The sequence below is a fragment of the Lagenorhynchus albirostris genome, chromosome 14, assembly GCF_949774975.1.
Source record: "Lagenorhynchus albirostris chromosome 14, mLagAlb1.1, whole genome shotgun sequence".
Classification (NCBI taxonomy): domain Eukaryota; kingdom Metazoa; phylum Chordata; class Mammalia; order Artiodactyla; family Delphinidae; genus Lagenorhynchus; species Lagenorhynchus albirostris.
Genome location: NC_083108.1, coordinates 88279424 through 88304502, shown reverse-complemented (window position 1 = coordinate 88304502; position 25079 = coordinate 88279424). Strand labels below are relative to the sequence as shown.

General features: G+C 40.5%; 1 protein-coding gene across 6 annotated transcripts in view; it reads right to left on the bottom strand.

Annotated features, from left to right (window-relative positions):
* Window positions 1–25079, bottom strand: part of LOC132532100 (zinc finger protein 26) — a 68579-nt gene that overhangs the window by 6298 nt on the left and 37202 nt on the right. For 2 of the 6 annotated variants that reach the window (XR_009544323.1, XM_060170275.1), the window contains exons 1-5: window positions 20717–21252; window positions 19886–19943; window positions 16511–16697; window positions 2239–2365; window positions 1320–1415 (exon numbers count right to left, since the gene is read on the bottom strand). The exons of 1 other annotated variant lie outside the window; for it this stretch is intronic. Coding sequence is in view for 4 of the 5 variants with exons in the window: in XM_060170275.1 (XP_060026258.1) it covers window positions 1320–1415; window positions 2239–2365; window positions 16511–16525 (238 nt within the window). In the remaining variant the exon portion in view is untranslated. Of the gene's footprint in view, window positions 1–1319; window positions 1471–2238; window positions 2372–16510; window positions 16698–19885; window positions 19944–20716; window positions 21253–21364; window positions 21529–25079 lie in introns of those variants that run through there. 3 more of the 6 variants (XM_060170276.1, XM_060170277.1, XM_060170278.1) reach the window with 3 other exon arrangements.

The following is a 25079-nucleotide window of genomic DNA, read 5'->3' as shown; positions in this document are numbered from 1 at the left end:
TCAGAGGGTTCCCAGCAGCACACACTTTGTGCATTCCTCCCCCGCCCCATCTCACTTCCCCTTCTCCCACTAACACTGTGGGGTCACAGCCCCACTAAGTTCTTGCACTCAGATAAGTATCTCAGGGTCTGTTTTTGAGGGACCTTGAAGTAAGTCAATATCACAGCAGGGAAAGAGGAGGGAGGTACAGCTGTTCAGAGCACTGCTGGATGCTTGGTGGTGCCACATAAGACAACTTGCAAAAGGAGATGAGAACCTGGATCTATCTAGCAATTTGGGAAGTTCAAGATTAGGCACAGTTTTAAGTGGGAATAGAGAAGTCTTTAAAAAGATATTTTCCAAAGGGCAAAAAACTTAAATAATAAGAAAACATGTTAGGAAGAGATAATTCCAGGTACTCCATGGTGTCTAAGCCACAGAAAAAGCACACCGGAACCTAATTTAAAAAGGGAAGATGGGACTTCCCTGGTGGCACAGTGGTTAAGAATCTGCCTGCCAGTGCACGGGACACGGGTTTGAGCCCTGGTCTGGGAAGATCCCACATGCCATGGGATCAACTAAGCAACTAAGTCTGTGTGCCACAACTCCTGAGCCTTCGAGCCACAACTACTGAGCCCACATGTCACAACTACTGAAGCCTGCACACCTAGAGCCCGTGCTCCGTAACAAGAGAAGCCACCACAATGAGAAGCCTGCGCACTGCAACAAAGAGAAGCCCTCGCTCTCCACAACTAGAGAAAGCCCACGTGCAGCAATGAAGACCCAACGCAGCCAAAGATAAACAAATAAATAAATTTGTTAAAAAATATTTAAAAATAAAAAAAATGACTGTGCTACTTTCCTTTAAAAAAAAAAGGGGGAAGAAATGGACCAATGGTTTGGGAGGAACGAAAATCCATTTTCTGACATAATGAGACTGAACAGAGAGCGCTTCATGCCAGAGATGCCCAAAGTGAGGGAAAATAAAGCCCCGATGGACAAGCACAGGTGTCTCTGATCACAGAAGGAGGGAGGACAGAAGAAGCTTAACCACATCAGGGGACAGAACACCTAACGAGAAGTCAAAGTCCCAGATGTGACAGACAGGGAATAACATCATGGCCCAGACCAGCTGGAAATATTTCACTTCAAGCTATGAGCAAAGAAGCCACATGTAAATGTGCTTTACCTGAGTAGCTCACATCAACTGTTCTGAATCGCCATCAAAGGTTGGAGATTTTGAGACGAGCTCTCTAAGGCACATTTCAAAGATACCGACCCGTACCTAGCTGAGACTGAACTTCCACCTTCTCCCCTCGGTCTGGTCCTCAAACACTCACCTGAAGAGTCTGAACCTGGAATTTCTCCATCTCCTGTCCACGGCTCTTCTCCGTGCTCCAACTTGAGGATGACACCAGGTTTCATAACTTCATACCCTGTTCAGGGGAAATCACAAAGTCCTTGGCCCCCACTGCTTGACCTCTGGGGCCTCTGAAGAATGAGCAAGGTTTGGCATTAGTTGACCCAGTGAAGCCACCCATCTGAATACCAACAGAGTAAGTAATTCTCAGAGGAAAGGTAATGGTCTTCCCAGTGGCTAATAAGGTCTAAGAATCTTTGACTTCTATAATTCAAGTCCAAAACCATACACCGTTCAGAGACTCTGTAGCCGGTCTGCCTGGGTTCAAATCCGGGCTCTTTCATTTACTAGCTGTCAGTCCTTGCAAAAGTTACTTAACCTCCTTTGCCTCAATTTCCTCATTAGAATAAAAGAAAGAAAACAAGGAAAGTAACACACCTGCCACATAGGATTGCTCTTATGATTAAGTGAGCTAATATATGCACGATATGTGAAATACAGTTAATTACATGCTTCAGGAGCTACCACTACCAGTCACTATTAGCTTCAGAGGCTGCACAATGAAATTAAGACTTCATTATTGGAAGGTGAGATCCAAATACTTTCCCTGGAGTCACAGTCCAAGAATTTTGATCTCCTAAATTTAGGTCCAAAATCATTAAAAAATTTGGAAGTCCCAGAGCTCTCAGCAACTAAAAAAGAACAAGCAGGTACTAGACACAGTATGAGGTCCTCTGGGCAAGTTTCCTTTTTTTTTTTTTTTTTCCCATTTTTTGGCCACACTCACGGCTTGCAGGATCTTAGTTCCCCAAACAGGGATCAAACTTTTGCCCCCTGCAGTCAAAGCACAGAGTCCTAACTGCTGGACTGCCAGGGAATTCCTAGGCAGCTTCTCTTACCTAGTGACACGAGGCTGCTATAGTTCTCCAACATGACATCCTTGTATAAGTCCTTCTGACAGGGGGCCAGTAGTTGCCATTCCTTCTGGGTGAAGTCCACAGATAAATCTTCAAATGAGAACGACCCCTGTAAGAGCACAATCCCAGTGAATCAGAAGCAGGTATCACTAGGTGATGTGGGAAAGAAGTACCAGAGCTTGAGCACATCATTCTCACCAAGGCAAGTTACAGAATGTCTACTGGGTCCTTACTTTTGCACTCTTATTTTGTGAGATAAAATGCCATTATGCATTCTTTCATCCTTCCACTTACATGAGAACTGAAATACACGACTTTAAATCTTCCAAACCACCAACAAAATATTTACTGAACCTCAAATCTGGCACCAGAAGAGATGGCAGTGAAAGACAGATAATAAAATAGTATCCTAAGAAACTGCTCAGTTTGTAGACAGCTGCAAACATGTACACCTATAAATAAAAGAAACTGCTTTAAGAGCTGAGACAGAAAGACAGGGAGGACATGACATGGGTCAGGAGCAGGGAGCATGGCACTCCACCTGTGGTCACATCAGCCTCTATTGAAGAGGTGAAGCTTGAAACGAGTTTTAGGAAATTAGTAGTGCTTTCTACAGAAAAGGGGATGCAAAAGCATTCTGAGAGACAGCAACTCCAATATGGGGCCCCGCACTGCTGGGGCTGAGGTGATACAAACAGTTCAGTCAGACAAGGTCACAGGGCGTGGGGTAGTGACTGGACTGCAGGCCACAGTGGAGGCAGGGCAGACGTGGTGACCACACCACCTTCTTGCTGCCGACAGTTAGCCACTAGAGCTTTTACAGGATGGAAGTGATACAACCAAATTTAACTTTTAGAAAGGTATCTGGATTTTAGATCAAGATGGAGTTCTGTCCCAAAGTCTCCTAAGACGACAAGAAAGCACAAACACTCTTTTAAAAATCCAGGATACCATCAGAAAATAAGAAACAGCACACCACAGACTTTGAGAGTAGCAAGGGAATCTGAAAGACAGTCCATAGAAAGCATCCATTTTGAGCAACCAAGAGAGAAAAACTTGAGAATGGACAGAGCTCAGGTCACTGCAAGACAAAGCAAATGCATGTCATGGGAGTCCCAGAAAGAGAAAAGAAAGAGCATGGTGAAAAAAAAAGTTTCAAGAAATGGGCTAAATGAGGCTAAATCCTCCCCCAAATTTGGCAAAAGATATAAGCCTGCAAATCCAACAAGCTCAGTGAACCCCCCAACTGGATAAACAAAGAAATCCATGACCAACCACATCACAACCAAACTGCTACAAGATGAAGACAAAATCACATCACTTATAGGGAACAGTGATTCAAATGACTGCAAATGTCTTATTAAATAGCAAAGAGGCCAGAAGGAAGTGCTGAAAGGAAAGACCTGCTAAGCCACAATTCTGTAGCCAGCTTAAATATTCATCAGGAATAGTACGACAGGGACTTCCCTGGTGGTGCAGGGGTTAAGAATCCACCAGCCAATGCAAGGGATGTGGGTTCAATCCCTGGTCCAGGAAGATCCCACATGCCGTGTAGCAACTAAGCCCATGCGCCACAACTACTGAGCCTGAGCTCTAGAGCCTGCAAGCCACAACTACTGAGCCCGTGTGCCACAAATACTGAGCCCGTGTGCCTCAACTACTGAAGCCCGAGCACCTAGAGCCCGTGCTCCACAACAAGAGAAGCCACCGCAATGAGAATCCTGCGCTCCACAATGAAGAGAAGCCCCCGCTTACCACAACTAGAGAGAGCCTGTGTGCAGCAACGAAGACCCAATGCAGCCAAAAATAAATAACTAAAGTAAAATAAATAAATTTCTATTAAGAAAAAGGAATAGTGTGATAATACTTTCTTATGAAGAAAAACTAAGAGAATTCAAGTGTAGCAGACTTGCTCTAAAAGATTTACTAATGGAAAATCTTCAGATGGACATGATACCAGAAGGCAACTTAAAAAAATCGAGAATGAAGAAAGAACAGAAATGGCAAATATATGAGCAAATAAAATACACTATTCTCCTTTTCAGTTCTTTAAATATGTTTCATAGTTGACAGCAAAAATCGTAATGTTTTCTGATGGAGTTTTCAGTGTATGCAGGTGTAACTGTGTAACACAGTTACGATGTAAAGGAAAGAGGGTGAGGGGCCTAGACAGTGGTGAGGTTTCTACATTCCTATTGAAGTGGCAAAATAAAATTTAAAACTTTGCACTTCAACCAACGTAATTGAAAAATGAAATGACAAGCCACAGACTGAAAAAAATTATTTGTAAATCCTATTTCTGATAAAGAACTTGACTCAAGAGCTTATTTTTAAAACTCAATAATAAAAGATAACCCAATTAAAAAACAGGCAGAATATTTGAATACATTTTAATACAGAAGATATAGAAATGGCTAATATGCACATGAAATGATGACCAACATCATTACTTATTAAGGAAATGCATATTAAAACCACAATGAGACACCAGTTCATGTTCACTAGAATGACTATAATCAAAAAGACACAATAACAAGTGTTCAAAAAGTTGTGGAGAAACTGGAACTTCATACTGGGAGAAATATAAAATGTTCAGACACTGGAACTGTGGCAACTTCTTTAGAAGTTAAATATAATTTTACCATACAACCCAGCAATTACACTCTTAGGTATGTACCCAAGACAAATAGATACATGCTCATACAAAAACTTGTACATGATCCCAGAGGAGAAGAGAGAGAGGACCTGAGAAAATATTTGAAAAGATAACAGCTGAAAATGTCCCTAACCTGGGAAAAGAAACAGTCACCTAAACCAAGAAGTGCAGAGAGTCCCATACAGGATTAACCCAAAAAGGGACACACCAAGACACACTGTAATCAAACTGACAAAAAAATAAAGATGAAGAGAGAATATTAAAAGCATTAAGGGAAAAGCAACAAATAACATACAAGGGAACTCCCATAAGACTATGAGATGATTTTTCAGCAGGCCAGATTTTTCAGCAGGTCATATATGGCATGATATATTTAAAGTGATGAAAGGGAAAAACCTACAAACAAGAATACTCTACCCAGCAACACTCTTGTTCAGATTTGATGGAGAAATCAAAAGCTTCACAAACAAAAGCTAAAAGAATTCAGCCCCACAAAACCAGCTTTACAACAAATGTAAAAGGAACATTTTTAGGTGAAAAAGAAATGGTTACAACTAGAAGCAAGAAAATTGTCAAACAAAAAAGCTCACCAGTAAAGGCAAACACACAGTAAAGGGAGGAAATCATCTACACACAAAGCTAGTAGGAAGGTTAAAATACAAAAGTAGTAAAATCATTTATATCCACAACAAGCAGTTAAGGGATACATAAAACAATTAGATGTAAAATATGATATCAACAACAGTAATCGTGAGGGGAGGAGAATACAAATGCAGGGTGGTTTTCTTTTTTGCGGTACACGGGCCTCTCACTGTTGTGGCCTCTCCCGTTGTGGAGCACAGGCTCCGGACACGCAGTCTCAGCGGCCATGGCTCACAGGACCAGCCACTCCACGGCATGTGGGATCCTCCCGGACCGGGGCACGAACCCGTGTCCCCTGCATTGGCAGGTGGACTCTCAACCACTGTGCCACCAGGGAAGCCCCCAAATGCAGGGTTTTTAAAATGCATTGGAAATTAAAAGATCAGCAACTTAAAACAATCCCATATATATACAGTCTGATATACAAAAACCTCATGGTAACTGCAAACCAAAAAATCTATAATAGATACACACACAAAAAAGAAAAAGGAATCCAAGCATAACACTAAAGACAGTCATCAAATCACAGGAGACGAGAACAAAAGAAGGGGAAAAAAAGACCTACAAAAACAAATCCAAAATAATTAACAAAATGGCAATAAGAGCAAACATATTGATAACTACCTTAAGTGTAAATGGACTAAATGCTCCAATCAAAAGGCACAGAGTGGCTGAATGGATAAAAAAACAAGACCCATATACATACTGTCTACAAGAGACCGACTTCAGATCTAGGGACACACACAGACTGAAAGTGAGGGGATGAAAAAAGGTATTCCACACAAATGGAAATCAAAAGAAAGCCAGAGTAGTAATACTTATATCAGACAAAATAGACTTTAAAATAAAGACTGTTATAAGAGACAAAAAAGGACACTACATCATGATCAAGGGACCAATCCATAAAGAAGATATAACAATTGTAAATACATATGCACCTAACGTAGGAGCACCTCAATATATAATGCAAATATTAACAGACATAAAAGGAGAAATCGACAGTAACACAACAATAGTAGGGGACTTTAACAGCCCACTTACATCGATGGACAGATCATCTAGACTAAAAAAATCAATAAGGAAACACTGGCCCTAAAGAACACATTAGACCAAATGGATTTAATTGATATATACAGAGCATTCTGTTCAAAAGCAGCAGAATATACAATCTTTTCAAAAGCACATGGAACATTTTCCAGACTACATGCTAGACCACAAAACAAGCTGGGTAAATTTAAGAAAACTGAAGTCATATCAAGCATCTTTTCTAGTCTCAAATGTTGTTGAGACTAGAAATCAACTACAAGAAAAAAACGGCAAAAAAACACAAGCACATAGAGGCTAAACAACATGCCACTAAACAATCAACGGATTACTGAACAATTCAAAGAGGAAATGAAAAAATACATAAAGACAAATGAAAATAAAAACACGACAACCCAAAATCTGTGGGATGCAGCAAAAGCAGTTCTAAGAGGGAAGTTTATAATTATACAAGCTTACTTCAGGAAACAAGAAAAATCTCTAATAAACAACCCAATCTTACACCTGAAGTAACTAGAGGAAGAAAAGCAAAACCCAAAGTTAGTAGAAGGGAAGAAATCATACAGATTAGAGCAGAAATAAAACAGAGACTAAAACAAAATAGAAAAGATCAACGGAACTAAAAATTGGTTCTTTGAAAAGATAAAATTACTCATCAGGAAAAAACGGGAGACAGCCCAAATCAATAAAATGAGAAATGGAAAAGAAGTTACAACCAACACCATAGAAATACAAAGGATCATAAGAGACTACTACATGCCACTATATACCAATAAAATGGACAACATAGAAGAAATGGACAAATTCTTAGAAAGGTACAATCTCCCAAGACTGAACGAGGAAGAAATAGAAAATATGAACCAACTACAAGTAATGAAATTGAATCAGTAATTTAAAAACTCTCAATAAATAAAAGTCCAGGACCAGATGGCTTCACAGGTGAGTTCTATCAAACATTTAGAGAAGAGTTAATACCCATCCTTCTGAAACTATTCCAAAAAACTTCAGAGGAAGGAACACTTCCAAACTCATTCTATGAGACCATGATCACCCAGATACCCAAACCAGACAAAGATGTCACCAGAAAAAGAGAATTACAGGCCGATATCACTGATGAACATAGACACAAAAATCCTCAACAAAATACTAGCAAACCAAATCCAACAAAACAGTAAAAGGATCATACAACATGATCAAGGGGGATGTATCCCAGGGATACAAGAATTTTTCAATATCCACAAATCAATGTGATATACCACGTTAACAAATGGAAGAATAAAAACAACATGATCATCTCAACAGACACAGAAAAAACTTTTGATAAAATTCAACATTCACTTTGATAAAAACTCTTCAAAAAGTGGGCATAGGGGGAACATACCTCAACATAATAAAGGCCATATATGACAAAAATCACAGCTAACATCATACTTCATGGTGAAAAGATGGAAGTATCCCCTCTAAGATCAGGAAAAAGACAAGGATGCCCACTCTCACCACTTTTAGTCAACATACTTTTGGAAGTCTAACCACGGCAATCAGAGAAGAAAAAGAAATAAAAGGAATCCAAACTGGAAAAGAAGTAAATCTGTCACTGTTTGTAGAAGACACGATACTATACATAGGAAGTCCTAAAGATGCCTCCAGAAAACTACTAGAACTCATCAATTAATGCAGTAAAGTTGCAGGATACAAAATTAGTACACAGAAATCGCTTGCATTTCTATATGCTAACAACAAAATATCAGAAAGAGAAATTAAGGAAACAATCCCATTTACCATCGCATCACAAAGAATAAAATACCTAGAAATAAACCTACCTAAGGAGGTCAAAGACCTGTAATCTGAAAACTATAAGATGCTGATGAAAGAAATTGAAGGTGACATTAACAGATGGAAATATATACCGTGTTCTTGCATTGGAGAAGTCAATGTTGTTAAAATGACCATACTACCCAAGACAATCTACAGATTCAATGCAACCCCTATCAAATTAACAGTGGCATTTTTCACAGAAGTAAAACAAATTAGTATTAAAATTTGTATGGAAACACAAAAGACCCCAAATAGCCAGTAAAGAATCTTTAACAGAGCTGGACAAATCATGCTCCCTGACTTCAGACTATACTACAAAGCCACAGTAATCAAAAAAGTATGGTACTGGCACAGAAACAGACATATAGATCAATGGAACAAGATAGAAAACCCAGAAATATACCCACACACTTATGGTCAATTAATCTACAACAAAGGAGGCAAGAATATACAATGGAGAAAAGACAGTCTCTTCAATAAGTGGTGCTAAGAAAACTGGACAATTACATGTAAAGGAATGAAATTAGGTTCTCTAACCATATACAAAAATAAACTCAAAATGTATTAAAGACCTAAATGTGAGACCAGATACTATAACATTCCTAGAGGAAAACATAGGCAGAACACTCTTTGACATAAATCGCAGCAATATTTTTTTGGATCTGCCTCCTAAAGTAATGGAAATAAAAGCAAAAATAAACAAATTGGACCTAATTAAACGTAAAAGATTTTGCAGAGCAAAGGAAACCAGAAACAAAATTAAAAACAACCCACTGGGACTTCCCTGGTGGCGCAGTGGTTAAGAATCCTCCTGCCAATGCAGGGGATACGGGTTCAAGCCCTGGTCTGGGAAGATACCACATGCCACAGAGTAACTAAGCCCATGTGCCACAACTACTGAGCCTGCTCTCTACAGCCCACGAGCCACAACTACTGAGCCTGTGTGCCACAACTACTGAAGCCCACGCACCTAGAGCCAGTGCTCCACAACAAGAGAAGCCACTGCAATGAGAAGCCCATGCACTGCAATGAAGAGTAGCCCCCGCTCACTGCAACTACAGAAAGGCTGCGTGCAGCAACGAAGACCCAACACAGCCAAAAATTAATTAATTAATTAAAAAGAAAAAGACAACCTACAGAATGGGAGAAAATATTTGCAATCAATGTGACTGGCAAGGGCTTAATTTCCAAAATATACAAACAGCTTATACAGCTCAACATCTGAAAAAAAACAAACACCCCAATCAAAAGATGGGCAAATGACATAAATAGACATTTCTCTAAAGAAGACATACAGCTGGTCAAAAAGCACATGAAAAGATGCTCAAAAAGGCTAATTATTAGAGAAATGCAAAACAAAACTACAGTGAGGTATCACCTCACACCAGTCAGAATGGCCATCATCAGAAAGTCTGCAAAGAGTAAATGATAGAGAGGGTATGGAGAAAAGGGAACCCTCTTGCACTGTTGGTGGGAATGTAAATTGGTGCAGCCACTATGGAGAACAGTATGGAGGTTCCTCAAAAAACAGGGTTACCATACGATCCAGCAATCCCACTCCTGGGCATATATCTAGAAAAGATGAAAACTCTAATTTGGAAAGATACATGCACCTCTATGTTCATAGCAGCACTATTTACAATAGCTAAGACATGGAAGGAACCTAAATGTTCATCAAGAGATGAATGGATAAAGAAGATGTGGTACATATACACACAGTGGCACACTATTCAGCCATAAAAAAGAATGAAATACTGCCATTTGCAGCAGCATGGATGGACCTAGAGATTATCATGCTGAGTGAAGTCAGTCAGACAGAGAAGGACAAATATATGATATCACTTACATGTGAATCTAAAAAAAGTAATACAAGTGAACTTATTTATAAAACAGAAATAGAGTCACCAACATAGAAAACTTATGGTTACCAAAGGGGAAAGGAGGGGAGGAATAAGTTCAGAGTTTGAGATTAACAGATACACACTACTATATATAAAATGGATAACTAACAAGAATCTACTGTATTGCACAGGGAAATATACTCAATATCCTGTAATAACCTATAATGAAAAAGATTCTGAAAAAGAATATATATACACAAATACGTATAAATGAATTACTTTGCTGTAACCTGAAAGACGACATTGTAAATCAACTATACTTCAATTAAAAAAAAACCAACAAAATGTGTAAATATTCCAAATCCATCAAGTGGTGAATGGATAAATAAAAAGTGGTATATCCTTACAATGGGATACTATTCAACAATAAAAAGAATGAATTCCTGACATATGCTAAAGCATAGATGGACCTCAAAAGTACTATGCTTATTGAAAGAGGCTAGACACAAAACGATTACACATTTATATAAATCCATTATATGATATGCCCAAAAGGAAAACCTATATAGAAAGTAAGCAAATTAGTGGCTGCCTCAGGCTGGTGATGGGAAGAGGAACTCACGCAAATGTCACAAAGATCCTCTTGGGGTGATGGAACCCTTCTAAAACTGGATTGTGATGATGGTTACACAACATAAAGTTACTAAAAAAAAACAAAATCACTGAATTGTACACTTAAAATAGGTGGATCCTACTGACATCATAGTACAATAAAGCCGTTAAAAAGATAATATAATATTAATAAATTTATGCCAACATATTTGACAACTTAGATGAAACAGATATATTTCTTGAAAAATAATCTACTCAGAAGTGACACAAGAGGGCTTCCCTGGTGGCACAGTGGTTGAGAGTCCGCCTGCCGATGCAGGGGACACGGGTTCGTGCCCCAGTCGGGGAGGATCCCACATGCCACGGAGCGGCTGGGCCCGTGAGCTGTGACCGTTGGGCCTGCGCATCTGGGGCCTGTGCTCCGCAGCGGGAAGGGCCACAACAGTGAGAGGCCTGCGTACCGCAAAAAAAAAAAAAAAAAAGTGACACAAGAAAAAAGGTCTGAATTAGTCTGTAACTGTTAAAGGAATTAACCCTCACATTTTAAAACCTTCCTTCAAAGAAAACTCAACGTCTAGATAGCTTCAAAGGTGAATTCTTCCCAACATTTAAGGAACAAATAAAATGATCTCACATAAATTCTTTTAGAGAACAGAGAAAAGAGTGCAAACTTCTCAACTCATTTTATAAGGCCAGCAGACCTCTAATCCCAAATCAGATAGGAACACAACAAGAAAAGAACATTACAAGCAAATAACTCATAGAATCAAAATTCCTAACAAAATATTAACAAACTGAATCTAGCCATGCATAAAAAGTATAACATAGCCTGACCAAATGAGGGTTCCTTCAGCTGTGCAAGATACCGATTCAGAAATCCCTGTCATATTAACAGAATAAAAGAGAAAAGCCATTATCACCTCAAAATGAAGAAAAGGTATACGGTGAAAATCTATTCAGTGTAAAATACTATCAACAAACTAGGAATAGAAAGAAATTTAATCTGATAATCATAATCTACAAAATACGTACAGGTAGCATCATACTTTATGGTAAAACACTGAGTACTTGCTCTCTGAGGACCAGAACAGCACTGTCCAGCAGAATTTCTTGTGACGACTAAAATGCTCTATATCTGCACCATCCAATACGGTAGCCACTAGGCACCAGTGTCTACTGAACACTTCAAAGGTGACTAGGCACTGACTTTTCTATTTTATTTAATTTTAATTAATTTAAATGTAAAGAGCATGTGTAGCTAATGGCTACCTGTTGGATAATAAAGACTGTCTGGTCTTTGTCCCAGGTTCCTGCGATGGAGCTTCCTTTGTAATTCGTGGTGGGCCCCTCCTGAGTTTACGGAACACGTAACTCATGGTGGGCTCCTGGAGTCTCCAGGTGGGCACTGCCCATGCTGGAAGTTCCAACCATTTGCTTGGAGGGTTGGGGCTTTGAGGCAGACGCTATCAGCCCAACCTCCAGGCTGGAGGCTGAGTTCAGTCACATGGCTGTGATTTTATCAATCACACCTACAAAATGAATACCCAGTAAAAACTCTGGATACTGCTGCCTCATGTTAGCTTCTTGGGTGGTAAACAGACATGGGCCAAGAGGGCGATGTGCCCTGATTCCATGGGGAGAGGGCGCAGAAGCTCCATGTTTGGGACCCTGCCAGACCTCACCCTGTGTGTCTCTTCATTTGGCTGATCCCAACTTGTGTCCTTTATAATAAAACTGCAGGGGCTTCCCTGGTGGCGCAGTGGTTGAGAGTCCGCCTGCCGATGCAGGGGACACGGGTTCGTGCCCCGGTCCGGAAAGATCCCACATGCCGCGGAGCGGCTGGGCCCGTGAGCCATGGCCGCTGAGACTGCGCGTCCAGAGCCTGTGCTCTGCAACGGGAGAGGCCACAACAGTGAGAGGCCCGTGTACAGAAAAAAAAAAAAAAATGCAGTTTTAAGTATAGCACTTTCCTAAGTTCTGTGAACAATTCCAGTGAACCTGAGGGGGTCATAGGAACCCCTCAAATTTGCAGCCTATTGGTCAGAAGTGCAGGTGGCCTGGGGACCCCGAAACTTACAGCTGGCAACTGAAGTGAAAGCACTCTTGTTGGGGATGGTGCCCTCACCCTGCAGAGTCTGCACTAACTCCAGGTGACTGGTGTCAGAGGTGAGCAGCTGTGATATGCTATGTAGTGGACAGTGCAGGCCTAGGGCGACGCAAGGGTGTTCCCAACGCCACCTCTAGTCCACAAGGTACTGCAGGTACAGTACTGGCCAGGAGGTCAGTGCAATATAATGCAAGGAAAGAGTATAAATATTGAAAGGAAGATGTAAAACTGTCATAGATGGTATGACTGCATAAAGAAAATCCAAAAGACCTTAAAACAATTAGAATTAGTTAACTGTGGATATTCTTCTTTCATAAACATCAAAACTAGTCAACTGGTCTCACAAAGATAAGCTACAATGTAGAACCTTCAACTATATCAATGAACTTCTCACACTGTTACATTAAAATATATTGTTTTATCTTCCTCCTTAAATGGATCATTTACCCACTAATGATTTTATAAATCATGCATTGGTCATGTGGAAAACGCTGGTTCCCTGAGTTTACATCTTCTCATAAAAAAATGGCTTTACCAGTTAATTCTGTAAACATTTAATGCAGAAATAATTCCAATTTTACTAAACTCTTATAGAATATGGAAGCAACTTTTGATAAACTTTTTGATACTAACATGACCTTGATAACAAAATCCAATAAGGGTATTGCAAGAAGGGAAAAGCAAAGGCCTATTTACACATGAACACTGATGTGAAAATCCTAAACAATGTTACCAAACTACTATATTAAGCAAAACATAAAGAAAAAAATATATCAAGACCAAGCTGGAGTTTATCCCAAAAATTCAAGGTTGATTTAACATTTTTTTAAAAAGTCACGGATATTTACTACTTTAACAGATTAAGAAAAAACATAGTATCACCTCGATAGATGCAGATAAAGCATATCTGTAAATGGAAGAATGTATATAACAAGAACTACAGAGAACAGAAAAATCCAACAGAGTTAGATGAAAAAGCACATTTACAGTTTTCAAAAAGAAGGACTAGATTTCATAAGAATACAAAAGTATGAAAAAGAACAAACAGATGAAACAAAGAACAAATGAACACACCAAAAATTGAAAAATAATCAACAATTATTTGTTATAGAAAGTCTCATCAAACTAGGAAGTCAGTGGAATTTCTTTTTACTAAAAAAAAAGTATTGCTGATATTTTTATAAACATGGAAAATCTAAACAAATCTAAAGAAGAATTATTAGAATTAGTAAATGGGCTTACAAAGTTCCTGAATACCAAGTCAATATGCAAAAATCTAGTATATTTCCATGTTTTGGCAACAAACACTTTTAAAACTAATGACTAAATTTTAAGATACTAATTGCAGTTCTGGGGCAGAAAATGTACAAACTGACCCTTGCTATATCTTGGCATGCTAGAAAGCTGCATTCTAGTTAATAAAGAAATGTTACAAGGAGGGTGTTACTATTTTGCAGCCCCTAATGAAATAATCCATCTGGGCAACGATCATTTAAAGACATCAACAAGGGACTTCCCTGGTGGTCCAGTGGTAAAGAACTGCCTTCCAATGCAGTGGACGCGGGCTCGATCCCTGGTCGAGGAACTAAGATCCCACGTGCCACGGAAAAACTAAGCCCGTGCGCCACAACTACTGAGCTCATGCGCCTCAATGAGAGAGCCCTCATGTTGCAAACTACAGAGCCCACGCACCCTGGAGCCTGCCCAGCACAACCAGACAGAAACCCGATCAGACCGAGCGCCCTAACAAAAAGATCCCACATGCCTCAACAAAGAGCCCATGTGCCACAACTAAGACCCAACACAACCAAAAAAAATAAGGAGAATAAAGCCATCAGCAAGACAAAGAGAGACAAGTGGGCTTTATGCACCTCCTGAAAGAAGTACAACCACAACCTCTGAAGCACTCTTGCCAAAAAGTCACACTTAAATCTGATCAAGCCTCAAAGTGGAACCTCCTGTGGTGATGGAAATTTTCTTTACCTGTGCCACCTAATTCGTGGCTGTCCAGTCTGTGGCTACGGAGCACTTGAAACGTGGCAACTGTGACAAAGTGATTTCATTGAATTAACTTAAGTTCAAACAGTCATATGTGGCCGGTGGCTTCGGGACTGGAAAGCGCAGCTCTGAATCTACCAATTCACAGGAAACACAGATGGCAGAACACACCAACAACACTGGGGGGTTTAATCAGTCAAACGAGGACATTATCCACCACGCCACTTAGTCAAAGCCTTCAGACCATGGGAAACTACAGATAAACGGCCTGGCTTCCTCAACAGATAGTTTGGACAGAAAAAAATAGGCAGAGCCAAGATTCAGAGGCAGATCAATCAACTGCACTGTATGAACTTTACTTAGATTCTGATTCAAACAGAGGACAGTTTATGAGACAACTGGAAATTTGATAATGGCTGGATTTGGTGATATTGAGAAGCTACCTCAATTGGAGAGAAGGCTGCAATTGCTAAGTGACAGAAGCAAAACACAAATGAGTATACACAACAGCAGACAAAATCAAATGGCAGTGTTTAAGGATAAACACTTAGGAGTAAAATTATACAGAAAAGCAAGGAAATCGTTACAAAAGATGGAGTCCTGGCTCCGTCTGTCAGGAGGGAGAGGTTGTGATTGGGAAGGGGGCACAGGAAGGGCCTCATTTGGGCTGGGAATGCTCTATTTCTTGAAATGAAATGGTGGCTTCATGGGTATTCATTTGATAATACATTAAGCTGTACTTTTACATTTTATGAACTTTTCTCCATGTGAATTCTGCTTCACAACTAAAGAGGTAAATAAATAATTTAAATAATTACGGGGACTAAATTCTGCTTTGGCATTTTCCCCGTGGGTCACACTCTGTGGAAAACTATGAAAAATGGCTATAATACCATGTATTTATTACAATCTTTCTCCTAAGAACATTACCCACTATATCATTTATTCAAAGGCTTCACCAAGGAATGACCAAGAAACATTTACTTTCTATGAAAAATCAGTTTGCTTTTTTCTTTGGATAATGCAATTCATATAAACACACTCATTACACCTGTCAAAAATTTGAGAACCAGGTTTACAGCTCAAATTCAATAATTATGTAGGACAGTAAGGCTTATAAAAATTGAAACTTTAAGAATTTCTCGGGCTATCCTGGTGGCACGGTGGTTGAGAGTCTGCCTGCCGATGCAGGGGACACGGGTTCATGCCCCGGTCCGGGAAGATCCCACATGCTGCGGAGCGGCTGGGCCCGTGAGCCATGGCCTCTGAGCCTGCGCGTCCGGAGCCTGTGCTGCGCAACAGGAAAGGCCACAACAGTGAGAGGCCCACGTACCGCAAAAAAAAAAAAAAAAAAAAAAGAATTTCTCGAGGCCCTATAGTTAACATATCGCTGCTTCAATTTTGTCCCAACTTGGATCTTCCATTCTGAGGGTATTTTCCCCTGATTTCTTAACCATTTATTCTTTCCTTTTTCACTAGTGGTCTTACACACCTCTTCTAATTCCCTGGAAAAATAATGAGAAATAAACATGAACTCACCTGTAACATGGTCATTTCTGCTGCAAGATGAGTAGCAAGTCTGAGATTTGTTCTGTCCTGCAGCCTCTGCTTCTGCCCTGAAGCTCTGGTGTGAGGTCTTTTACACTAGGAATGACTTTCTGCTTCTGGGAACGCGTTTCTTATCTCACACGAGCAGCCTTATTTGTGTGGAACCAGGATCTGTGGACTTGGGGACAAACGAACTTCAACTGGTATATTCACGCTGCACCAAAAATCCTTTCCTCTCTTACTAGGAACTAGGAATTCATGATCATCTAAGGCCAGACTGTGTTTCCTATATAACTGAAACAGGACTACCAGGGACAGAAACAGAATGTAACGTAAAAGAACAGCAAAAGTCTCTACACACAAATAAAGAAGGACCAGAAGTAAGTAATTCTGAGATCCAGTCAGTGTGCACTGAGGACAGTGCGGAACAGGTGCTGTGAAGGACATGACAGCTCTGTGTTAGGCAGATGGAATTTTGGAAAGCTTATGTGATTTGTATTATAACAGATCTGAGTTTCAATCAACCTTTTCCCTTTGCTGGCTTTGTGACTTTGGGGAAAAACGAATAGGAAACTAAGGCTCATTTTTCTGAGCCTTAGTTTCCTATTAAAATTTTCTATAACTTTCCTAATTTATGTCTGCCAATCCTATCATTTTCTGAAGGAAGTGTGTTAAACTCTCCCAGTATGATTACAGATTGGTCAGTTTTTCCTTGCAATTCTGTTGATTGTATGCTTAAAGCTATGTTGTTTGATGCACAGAGGTTATATACTTCTGGAGGATTACTCTTTAATCATTATGTAATGCCACAGGGATTCTGAGGAATAAATAAGATATTAAAAGCAAAGTGACTAGTTCCTTGTAATAATAATAGCTAACATCTGAGTGCTTTCTATATATAAGACAAAATACTAAGCACTTTACAATTTAACCCTCACAGGCAACCCAAAAGGCATTTAACAAAATCTCCATCTTATAGAAAGAAAACTGAGACTTAGAATGTGCCCATAATTGCACAATTATTAAACATCAGAAATGGAATGTTATTTCTCTTTCTTGCTACCTCTTGTTCAAGGTATTTAGTACCAAAATCATGTCAGTTGTGTGTATTCATGTACACATATGTATACACACACACACACACACACACACACACACACACACACCATATATCCTGGAATTAGCTCTTATTTCCATGCAGACAGTCGGTCCCCTTAGTTCCACAGAAATACAAATGAAGAACAGCCTGCTCATCCCTACGACTAAAAAGCAGCACTTAAAACACCAAGCTCTTCCCTTTCATGTCTTCCTGTGATTCAACCTTCAGTGCCAACTCAGAAACATATATTGAAGTTCCTCCCGGTTACATAAGAAATGATTCCTTTATATATCTTAAATTGTGAAAATATACTCATCTTAGAACTGGAGCTGGTGCACATCAGCACTAAACAAATATAAGCCATAATTATTATTACAAAAGTAAAACATGATGGCAAAACTTAGAAATGTATGTAAGCTAAATAAGAAACAACTATAACCTATGACCACACATAACCACTCTTAAGAGGTATATGGTCACATTTAAAAACTGTTTTTGTTTTCTTCCCGCTATGCAAAGCATCTTTCCAGATCAACAGACATAGTTCTGTTAATATCAACAACTTTCTTATTTAAACAAATAAAAAGGTAGAAAGTCAAATCTATGCATAACAGAAAAAAATACATAAAACATGCAGAAATATACTTGACAAGAAATATGTAAGGTTCATAGGAAACAAACTAAAAACACCAATGAGGGCTGTAAGAAGAGACTTCGTACACGCACAATTTGGTCTTGTCCTGGGACAGAAAGATTTCATACACTAAAAAGAAGTCAGCCCCGAATGATTTATATCTTTAGTCAACTCCAATCACAATTTCAAAAAGCTTTTCTTTAACAAGCAATTCTAAAGTTCACCTGGAAAAAAAAAGGTTCAGGAACAGCTTTGGACACTTTTGGAAATACAAAATAATGAGTGTAAACAGGCCCATGTAATATTAACATATATTATAAAATTATATTATCAAAAAAGTATTTCACACTGCCTCCAGAAAAGATATATAGATAAATAAAGCATAATGGTCCAAATATGTCAGGATTTACATGCAATAAATGTGGCATTTCACACGCAAAGTAAAACTGGATTACTTAATGAACAGAAGTGATTAACACTTGAGAGAAAATAAAGCTAGTTATCTATCTCATACATTACAACAAACTACAGTTGACCCTTAACAACTTGGGGGTTAGGGGCACCGACCCACCCGCTCATTCGAAAATCCTCATATAATTAATTTTATAGTTGGCCCTCTGTATCAGAGGTTCCATATCTGCAGATTCAACCAACCTCTGATCGTATAGTACTGTAGTATTTATTGAAAAAAATCTGCATATAAGTGGACCCATGCAGTTCAAACCCGTATTGTTCAAGGGTCAACTGTACTTCCAGATGGATCAGAATTTAAAATAACGGAAACCATGAGAGTACCTAAAGAAAACACAAGTGAATAGTTGTATAATTTGGGGGGAAATGTCTCCCCAACACATGATACAAAGGCAAAAGCCATACAATTTTATTTAAAAAGTCAATAAATTTAACCATTAAAAAACATAATAAACTCTGAGTGGTTCAAGAAAAATCAATCATAACACACACACACACACACACACACACACACACACACACACCCCAGACAAGGAAAATATACCTACAGTGAATATGTCATTTCCTTTGCATTATGCTTTCACGTCATCTCATGTAATAAAAACTCCGGCATTCTGACAAATAAAACTACGTTTACATTCAAACTATTTCCTTAAGCAGACAGCCAAATTCACAGTGTGATTTTTAAATTTCCTTTGTAGCTTTGTCAAAAACTATTTGGTAAAGTTTAGCTGGATTTCAGCAAAAACTTATCAAGAGTAGAGACACTTATGTCAAAATGAGGCAGATTTTGCGGAGAACACAGAGTTGAGAATGTGAGGTGGACAGAGTGTGACACGCCATCAGTGTGGTAGTTTTAAAATATTTCTGATATGTTACTTGCTCAGCACAGTACAGATTGGACCTTATTTTCCTTTCATTTAAACAAATGTTTTTGCAAGTTGGCCCTGGAGGGAGAAGTTCTCCCTGAATGCTCTTACACTTGACTCTTATGTGTCCCTTCAGCTCTTACACTTGACTCTTATGTGTCCCTTCAGCAAATGGAAGCCTATGCCCGCCCTTCGTTGTACAATTTGGACCCTTTTAACTTCACGGGTGTGACTTTACCTCGGCAGTTTCCTGCAGAGCACTGCAGGTCTCCCTGCCACGCACTCACATTTACCTGCAGGGGGAAGGGGCACCTTCATCATCATCCTGTAGCTCCCACTCAGCATCAAATTCTGTGGAATTGTAAAGGAAAGGGAAAGAATAATGAAAAAAATAACGTTAACTTACACCTACTATGTGCCAGATGTTCTACACACCGTACTGTGTTTTTTGATGCATTCAGTTCTCATCACAGAAGAAGCAATAAGGCACAGAAGTTCAATAACATGCCAAAAACAGATGACATACACAGGAAGTGGTCCCATGCAGCCCACTCCAGAGCCTGTGATCACAGGCCCTCAACAACTGTATTGGGAGGGGTGGGCAAAGGCCTTGGGAGTCCCTGTCTATAGTCCCAGTACATGCATGACACAGTCCCCTGTCCAGAAATGACGGCACCAGGGCAGACTAAGGAGAATAACAAGAGAAAGATAAGTTCTCAGGGGCAAGTTGAAAAAAACTCCCCTGGTAAGTTTAAACTGCCCACTTGGGACAAAATATTTCAACTTAACATATCTGTGATATACTCTAAGGGCTTTAAGCAGGATTTGCAGCATATTCCCAATTTTGTTTTTTTTTTAAGGGAACACGTAAGGTGTATTCAAAACATACACACGTTTCTTGACTAAAATAAATGCACAAAATGTTAGCAGTGACTGTTTCCTGTTGATGGGATCATGAATGATTTTCATTTGAATCTGTTTATCAAGATACTCTAAATTAACTACAGTGAACATATTTTAAAGTCCTTAACCCAAGAAAACAGGCAAACAGAGCAGTTTCAGTCCAGCACCACGTGGTTGAAACAAAGTAAACAGTAAATAATAAATAAAATAAACTAATGTACGTTTTGATGACAGCAAAATCCACCGGACTAGGGCAGAAAAGGTCACTTCTTTCCATTCCCTCATTTTCAGATGAAAAGCCTGAGACCCAGAAATCGTGAGTGGGCTGTTGTTCCAAGGAGCAGACGTGGGTCCAGGTCAGAGACAAGGCCTTGAGCCAACGCGGTGCCCACCCCGCCAGCTACTGTCGAAGTTGTTTGGGGGTTCTCGTTAGTGGAGGAGCCTCGGAAAAACCCTCCTGATAAAGGCAGAGGCGAGCTGAGTCGAGCCAGGGTGGAGGGGCGACACAGGCCCTGCAACCGGGTCACGCCGCGGACACTCTCCGGACGCTCCCCGACCCGCCGTGGGTCCCGACGCTCCGACCGCGCCCGCCCAGGGCTCGCGGCCGGGGACGCGCAGGGACGCGCGTGGGGAGGCACCGCCTTTCCAAGCCGGCCTGGCAGGAGAGGCCCCGGCGCGACAAGCACCAGCCGCCGCGGACGAAGGGCCTCCCCCCGACCCCGGGGGCCACCGGTGCCCACCGCACCCCAGCCGCGGAGACCCCGGCCCAAGCGCTGACTCCCACTGGCGGCCCTGGCACGACCCCAGCCCCTCCCCCGCGGGCTCCCTCAGCCCCAGCCGCCCGCCCCACAGGAATCCAGCCCCGGAACCTGCAAAAAAGGCCTCGGAACCACGGACGCGCGGGACCGGGACCCACGTGACCGCCCCGCCCCCAGCCTTTGCGCGACCCGGGCGGACCCGCGGGATCCCAACGGCCCGGAGCTGGGCTGGGGGACCGCGCGCGCGCACGAGCACGCGGACACGCGCCCACTGGCCTCTCACGTGGCGGTGGACAAAGAGAAGGGCCAAACCTGCTCCGTGCGCTGCGTGTGCGCGAAGGGGAGGAGCCTCCGAACTACACTTCCCAGGAGGCTCCGCGGCACGCGGCGTGCGGCGTCGTAGGAGCGCTGGTCGCCTAGAGACCCGGGCGGCCGCAGCCAGAGCGAGCTGTGGGAATGCGCGTTCGGGGGAAACGTAAAGATTTTTAAAAGACCGGGATTTTTAAAAGACCGGGAATCCAAATCAGGGAGATTGATAAGAGATAGGTAGGTATGTAGACAGATGTGATAGAGAATTGGCTTAATAATTCAATTGAAGAAAACAAAAAAAAGCAGATAGTAAAGAAGAAAAAAAGGGACGTTAATTTATAATTCAAGGGTTATGGGGGGAGTTATTATAAGTCACTCTAATTTTTTTAAAAAGAGAGTGAAGGGTAGGATGAAAAAAGAGGAACAATCACAGATACATAGGAGATTGAATGAAAATCCGATTTGTGTTAATAAATTCGAAATTCTCTGTGACACAAATGATTCTTAAAGGGTAGATGTGTCAAATTCGACCCAAGAAACAAAAAAACCCAAACGTGAATGGAAATGAAGACAATGTCAGAGATTCTCCGCCGAAAAGCATCGTTCGCTGAGTTTCCAGTGAATTCTTTCAAACATCCAGTGATCAGAGAACTCGTATTTAAATAGTTACAGAGGAATTAGAAGGGAAATCTTCTATTTATGTAATAGCATAAAGGCACCAAAATGGACAGATGTATAATTTGAAAAAGAAGCACAGAAAAAACTTGATTATTGCTGGCCATGCAAAAATACTGAGAAATTATCAACAGATAATTTTTGTCGACTATTTGGCAATATTTTGTAGAAATAGAAATATTTTTGTAGAATAGAAACCAAGTGGATTCTATTCTAGAAATATGAGGGTGATCAGGATATACGTTAATATAAATAAATAAGGGGAAATAGAATTACCTCAATAAAATGAAAAAAATTTTTAACTGAAAAAATACATTCTAGACTTAAAAAAATAAATCAGAAAAAGTTGTTTCCTAATTTAGCCTTATGAAAGATACAGACTTCAGCCATGAAGCCAGTATGCTGCTTAAGTGTGGAATATACGGAGGAGTTAGGAACAAGGTACTAATACCAAGGATTAAGATTTTTAAAACTGGACTAACGCTGGGACTTCCCTGGCGGTCCAGCGGTTAGGACTCCACACTCCCACTGCAGGGGCACATGTTCAATTCTGGTCGGGGTACTAAGATCCCAGGGCCATGCAGCACAGCCAAAACAAAAACAAAAACACACAAATAAAATGGACTAATACTTAAAATGCAGAACACAAGTGTTACCGAGTCCAAGCTCATGCCAGTCACCACACGACCGGCCAGTAAATCCAGAGGTGATTTGCTGGGGCAATGAATAGCAACTTTATTTGGAAGGTCAGCCGACGGAGAAGATGGTGGACTAGTGTCCCAAAGAACCATCTTCCCCGAGTTAGAATTCAGGCTTCTTTTATACTAAAAGGGGAGGAGTGTGGTTGGTTGCTGCAAACTTCTTGGTGCCCGAATCCTTTGTTCTTGCAGCTGTCCATCTAGGTCCAGTCACAATGTTCCTTTAAACCCCCAACAAGACAAATGTTATTCTCTGTTCTGCAACTTTTTATCTCTATATGAATGGAACAGTGTTACACTCTTAATAAGTATAGCAATGTTATACTCTTAATTCTCAGAACCTTGAGAATGGGTTATCCTGTAAATTTCAGGCTATAGGCCACACTCTTAACTTGTATTATGGCAAAAGCAATAGAATATAAAGCTTAAAGTAAAAGAAACAGATCAAATATGGAGTCAGATTTGTTCTTCCCTATGATACAAGGATGTGTGTCAACGATCACTGCTGAAGTAAACACATTTTTACACCATTTGGGGGTTTTATTCCATAAATTGTCAATTATCTTTGCCATTTTTCTATTGTATTATCTATTCATGGAGACGAATGTATATTGTTTACTAATCCTCAGTATGCAATATATATTTTAATTTTTTTCTGTCTATTCCTGGTCTTTGAACTTTGTTTATAAAATAGTTGATCCCATAGGCTTTATTTTTGACATAAATTTTATCTAGCTTTTCCTTTATGGTTTCATTTGTGGTTTACTTATGTGTCTTGTTAAGAAATCTTTCTACATCCTGGTATCACAAAAGATTTCCACGTATTATCTTCTAATAGTTTCAGCATTTTGCTTTCATATTTAAGTTGGAACCTGTCTGAAGTTGTCTGTGTGCATGTAGTGCAGATATTGATATAATTTCATTTTTTAAAAAATATTTATTTATTTGGTTGCACCAGGTCTTAGTTGCGGCTCATGGGATCTTCACTGCCTCGTGTAGGATCTTCATTGCAGCATGCAGGATCTTTAGCTGCAGCATACAAACCCTTAGTTGCAGCATCTGGGATCTAGTTCCCTGACCAGGGATTGAACCCGGGCCCGGTGCATTGGGAGCTCGGAGTCTTAGCCACTGGACCACCAGGGAAGTCCCTGTAATTTCATTTTCTTTCCACATGGGAAGCCAATTTCCTCATCCCAAGTGCATTCAATTGCTAGAGCTGCCATAACAAAATATCACAGACTGGGTGGGGTAAACACCAGAAACGTATTTTGTCACAATTCTGGAGACTAGAAGTCTGATTGCACGGTGTTGGCAGGTTTGATTTCTTCGAAGGTCTCTCTCCTTGGCTTGCAGGTGGCCGTCTTCTCCCTGTGTCTTCACATGGTCCTCCCTCTGTGCATGTCTGCGTCCTAATCTCTTCTTCTTTTTTTCCTCCAGTTTTATTGAGGTATAATGGACATACAGCACAGTATAAATTTAAGGTGTACAGCATAATAATTTGACTTACTTAACCCATGGAATGATGACCACAATAAATTCAGTGAATATCCATCATCTCATATAGATACAAATTTAACGAAATAGAAGAAATTTGTTCTCGTTGTGATGGGATCTCTTAGGCTTTACTCTCTTAGCGACTTGGAGCAGTATTCACAACACACAGCGGTGCTGATTCTGTTTACCGCGTCACACATTCCATCCCTAGTACCTATTTGTCTTATAACTGGAAGTTATAAGTTAGTTTCTGTTACACAACACAGTGATTCTGTTACTGACTTCAGTCCTTGGACACTTTAATAAACAGAAATTGGTAAGTGGCCAGAGGAGGAATTCGGGCAAGGCTTTACTGGGACTCACAAACAAGAACAAGAACAACTCACAAACAAGGCTTTACTGGGACTCTGCAAAACAAGAAACAGGTGCCCTTGCTTGCTTTCTGAGGTGGGGCAAGCTTGTCCCCTAAATAGGGTGAGGGTAGGGGCAGATCAGTGGGTCGGGCCAGAGGAGTGGCATAGGTGGTCTGCCCACCCCCTTGGTGCAGGGATCATGCACAGTACCCTGCTTTTGCTCACTGCACCTCAGAAGCATCAGGTGGTTTTTAGCCTTTTAGTGTCTTATTCATAATTTGCCCCAATTGTGCATGC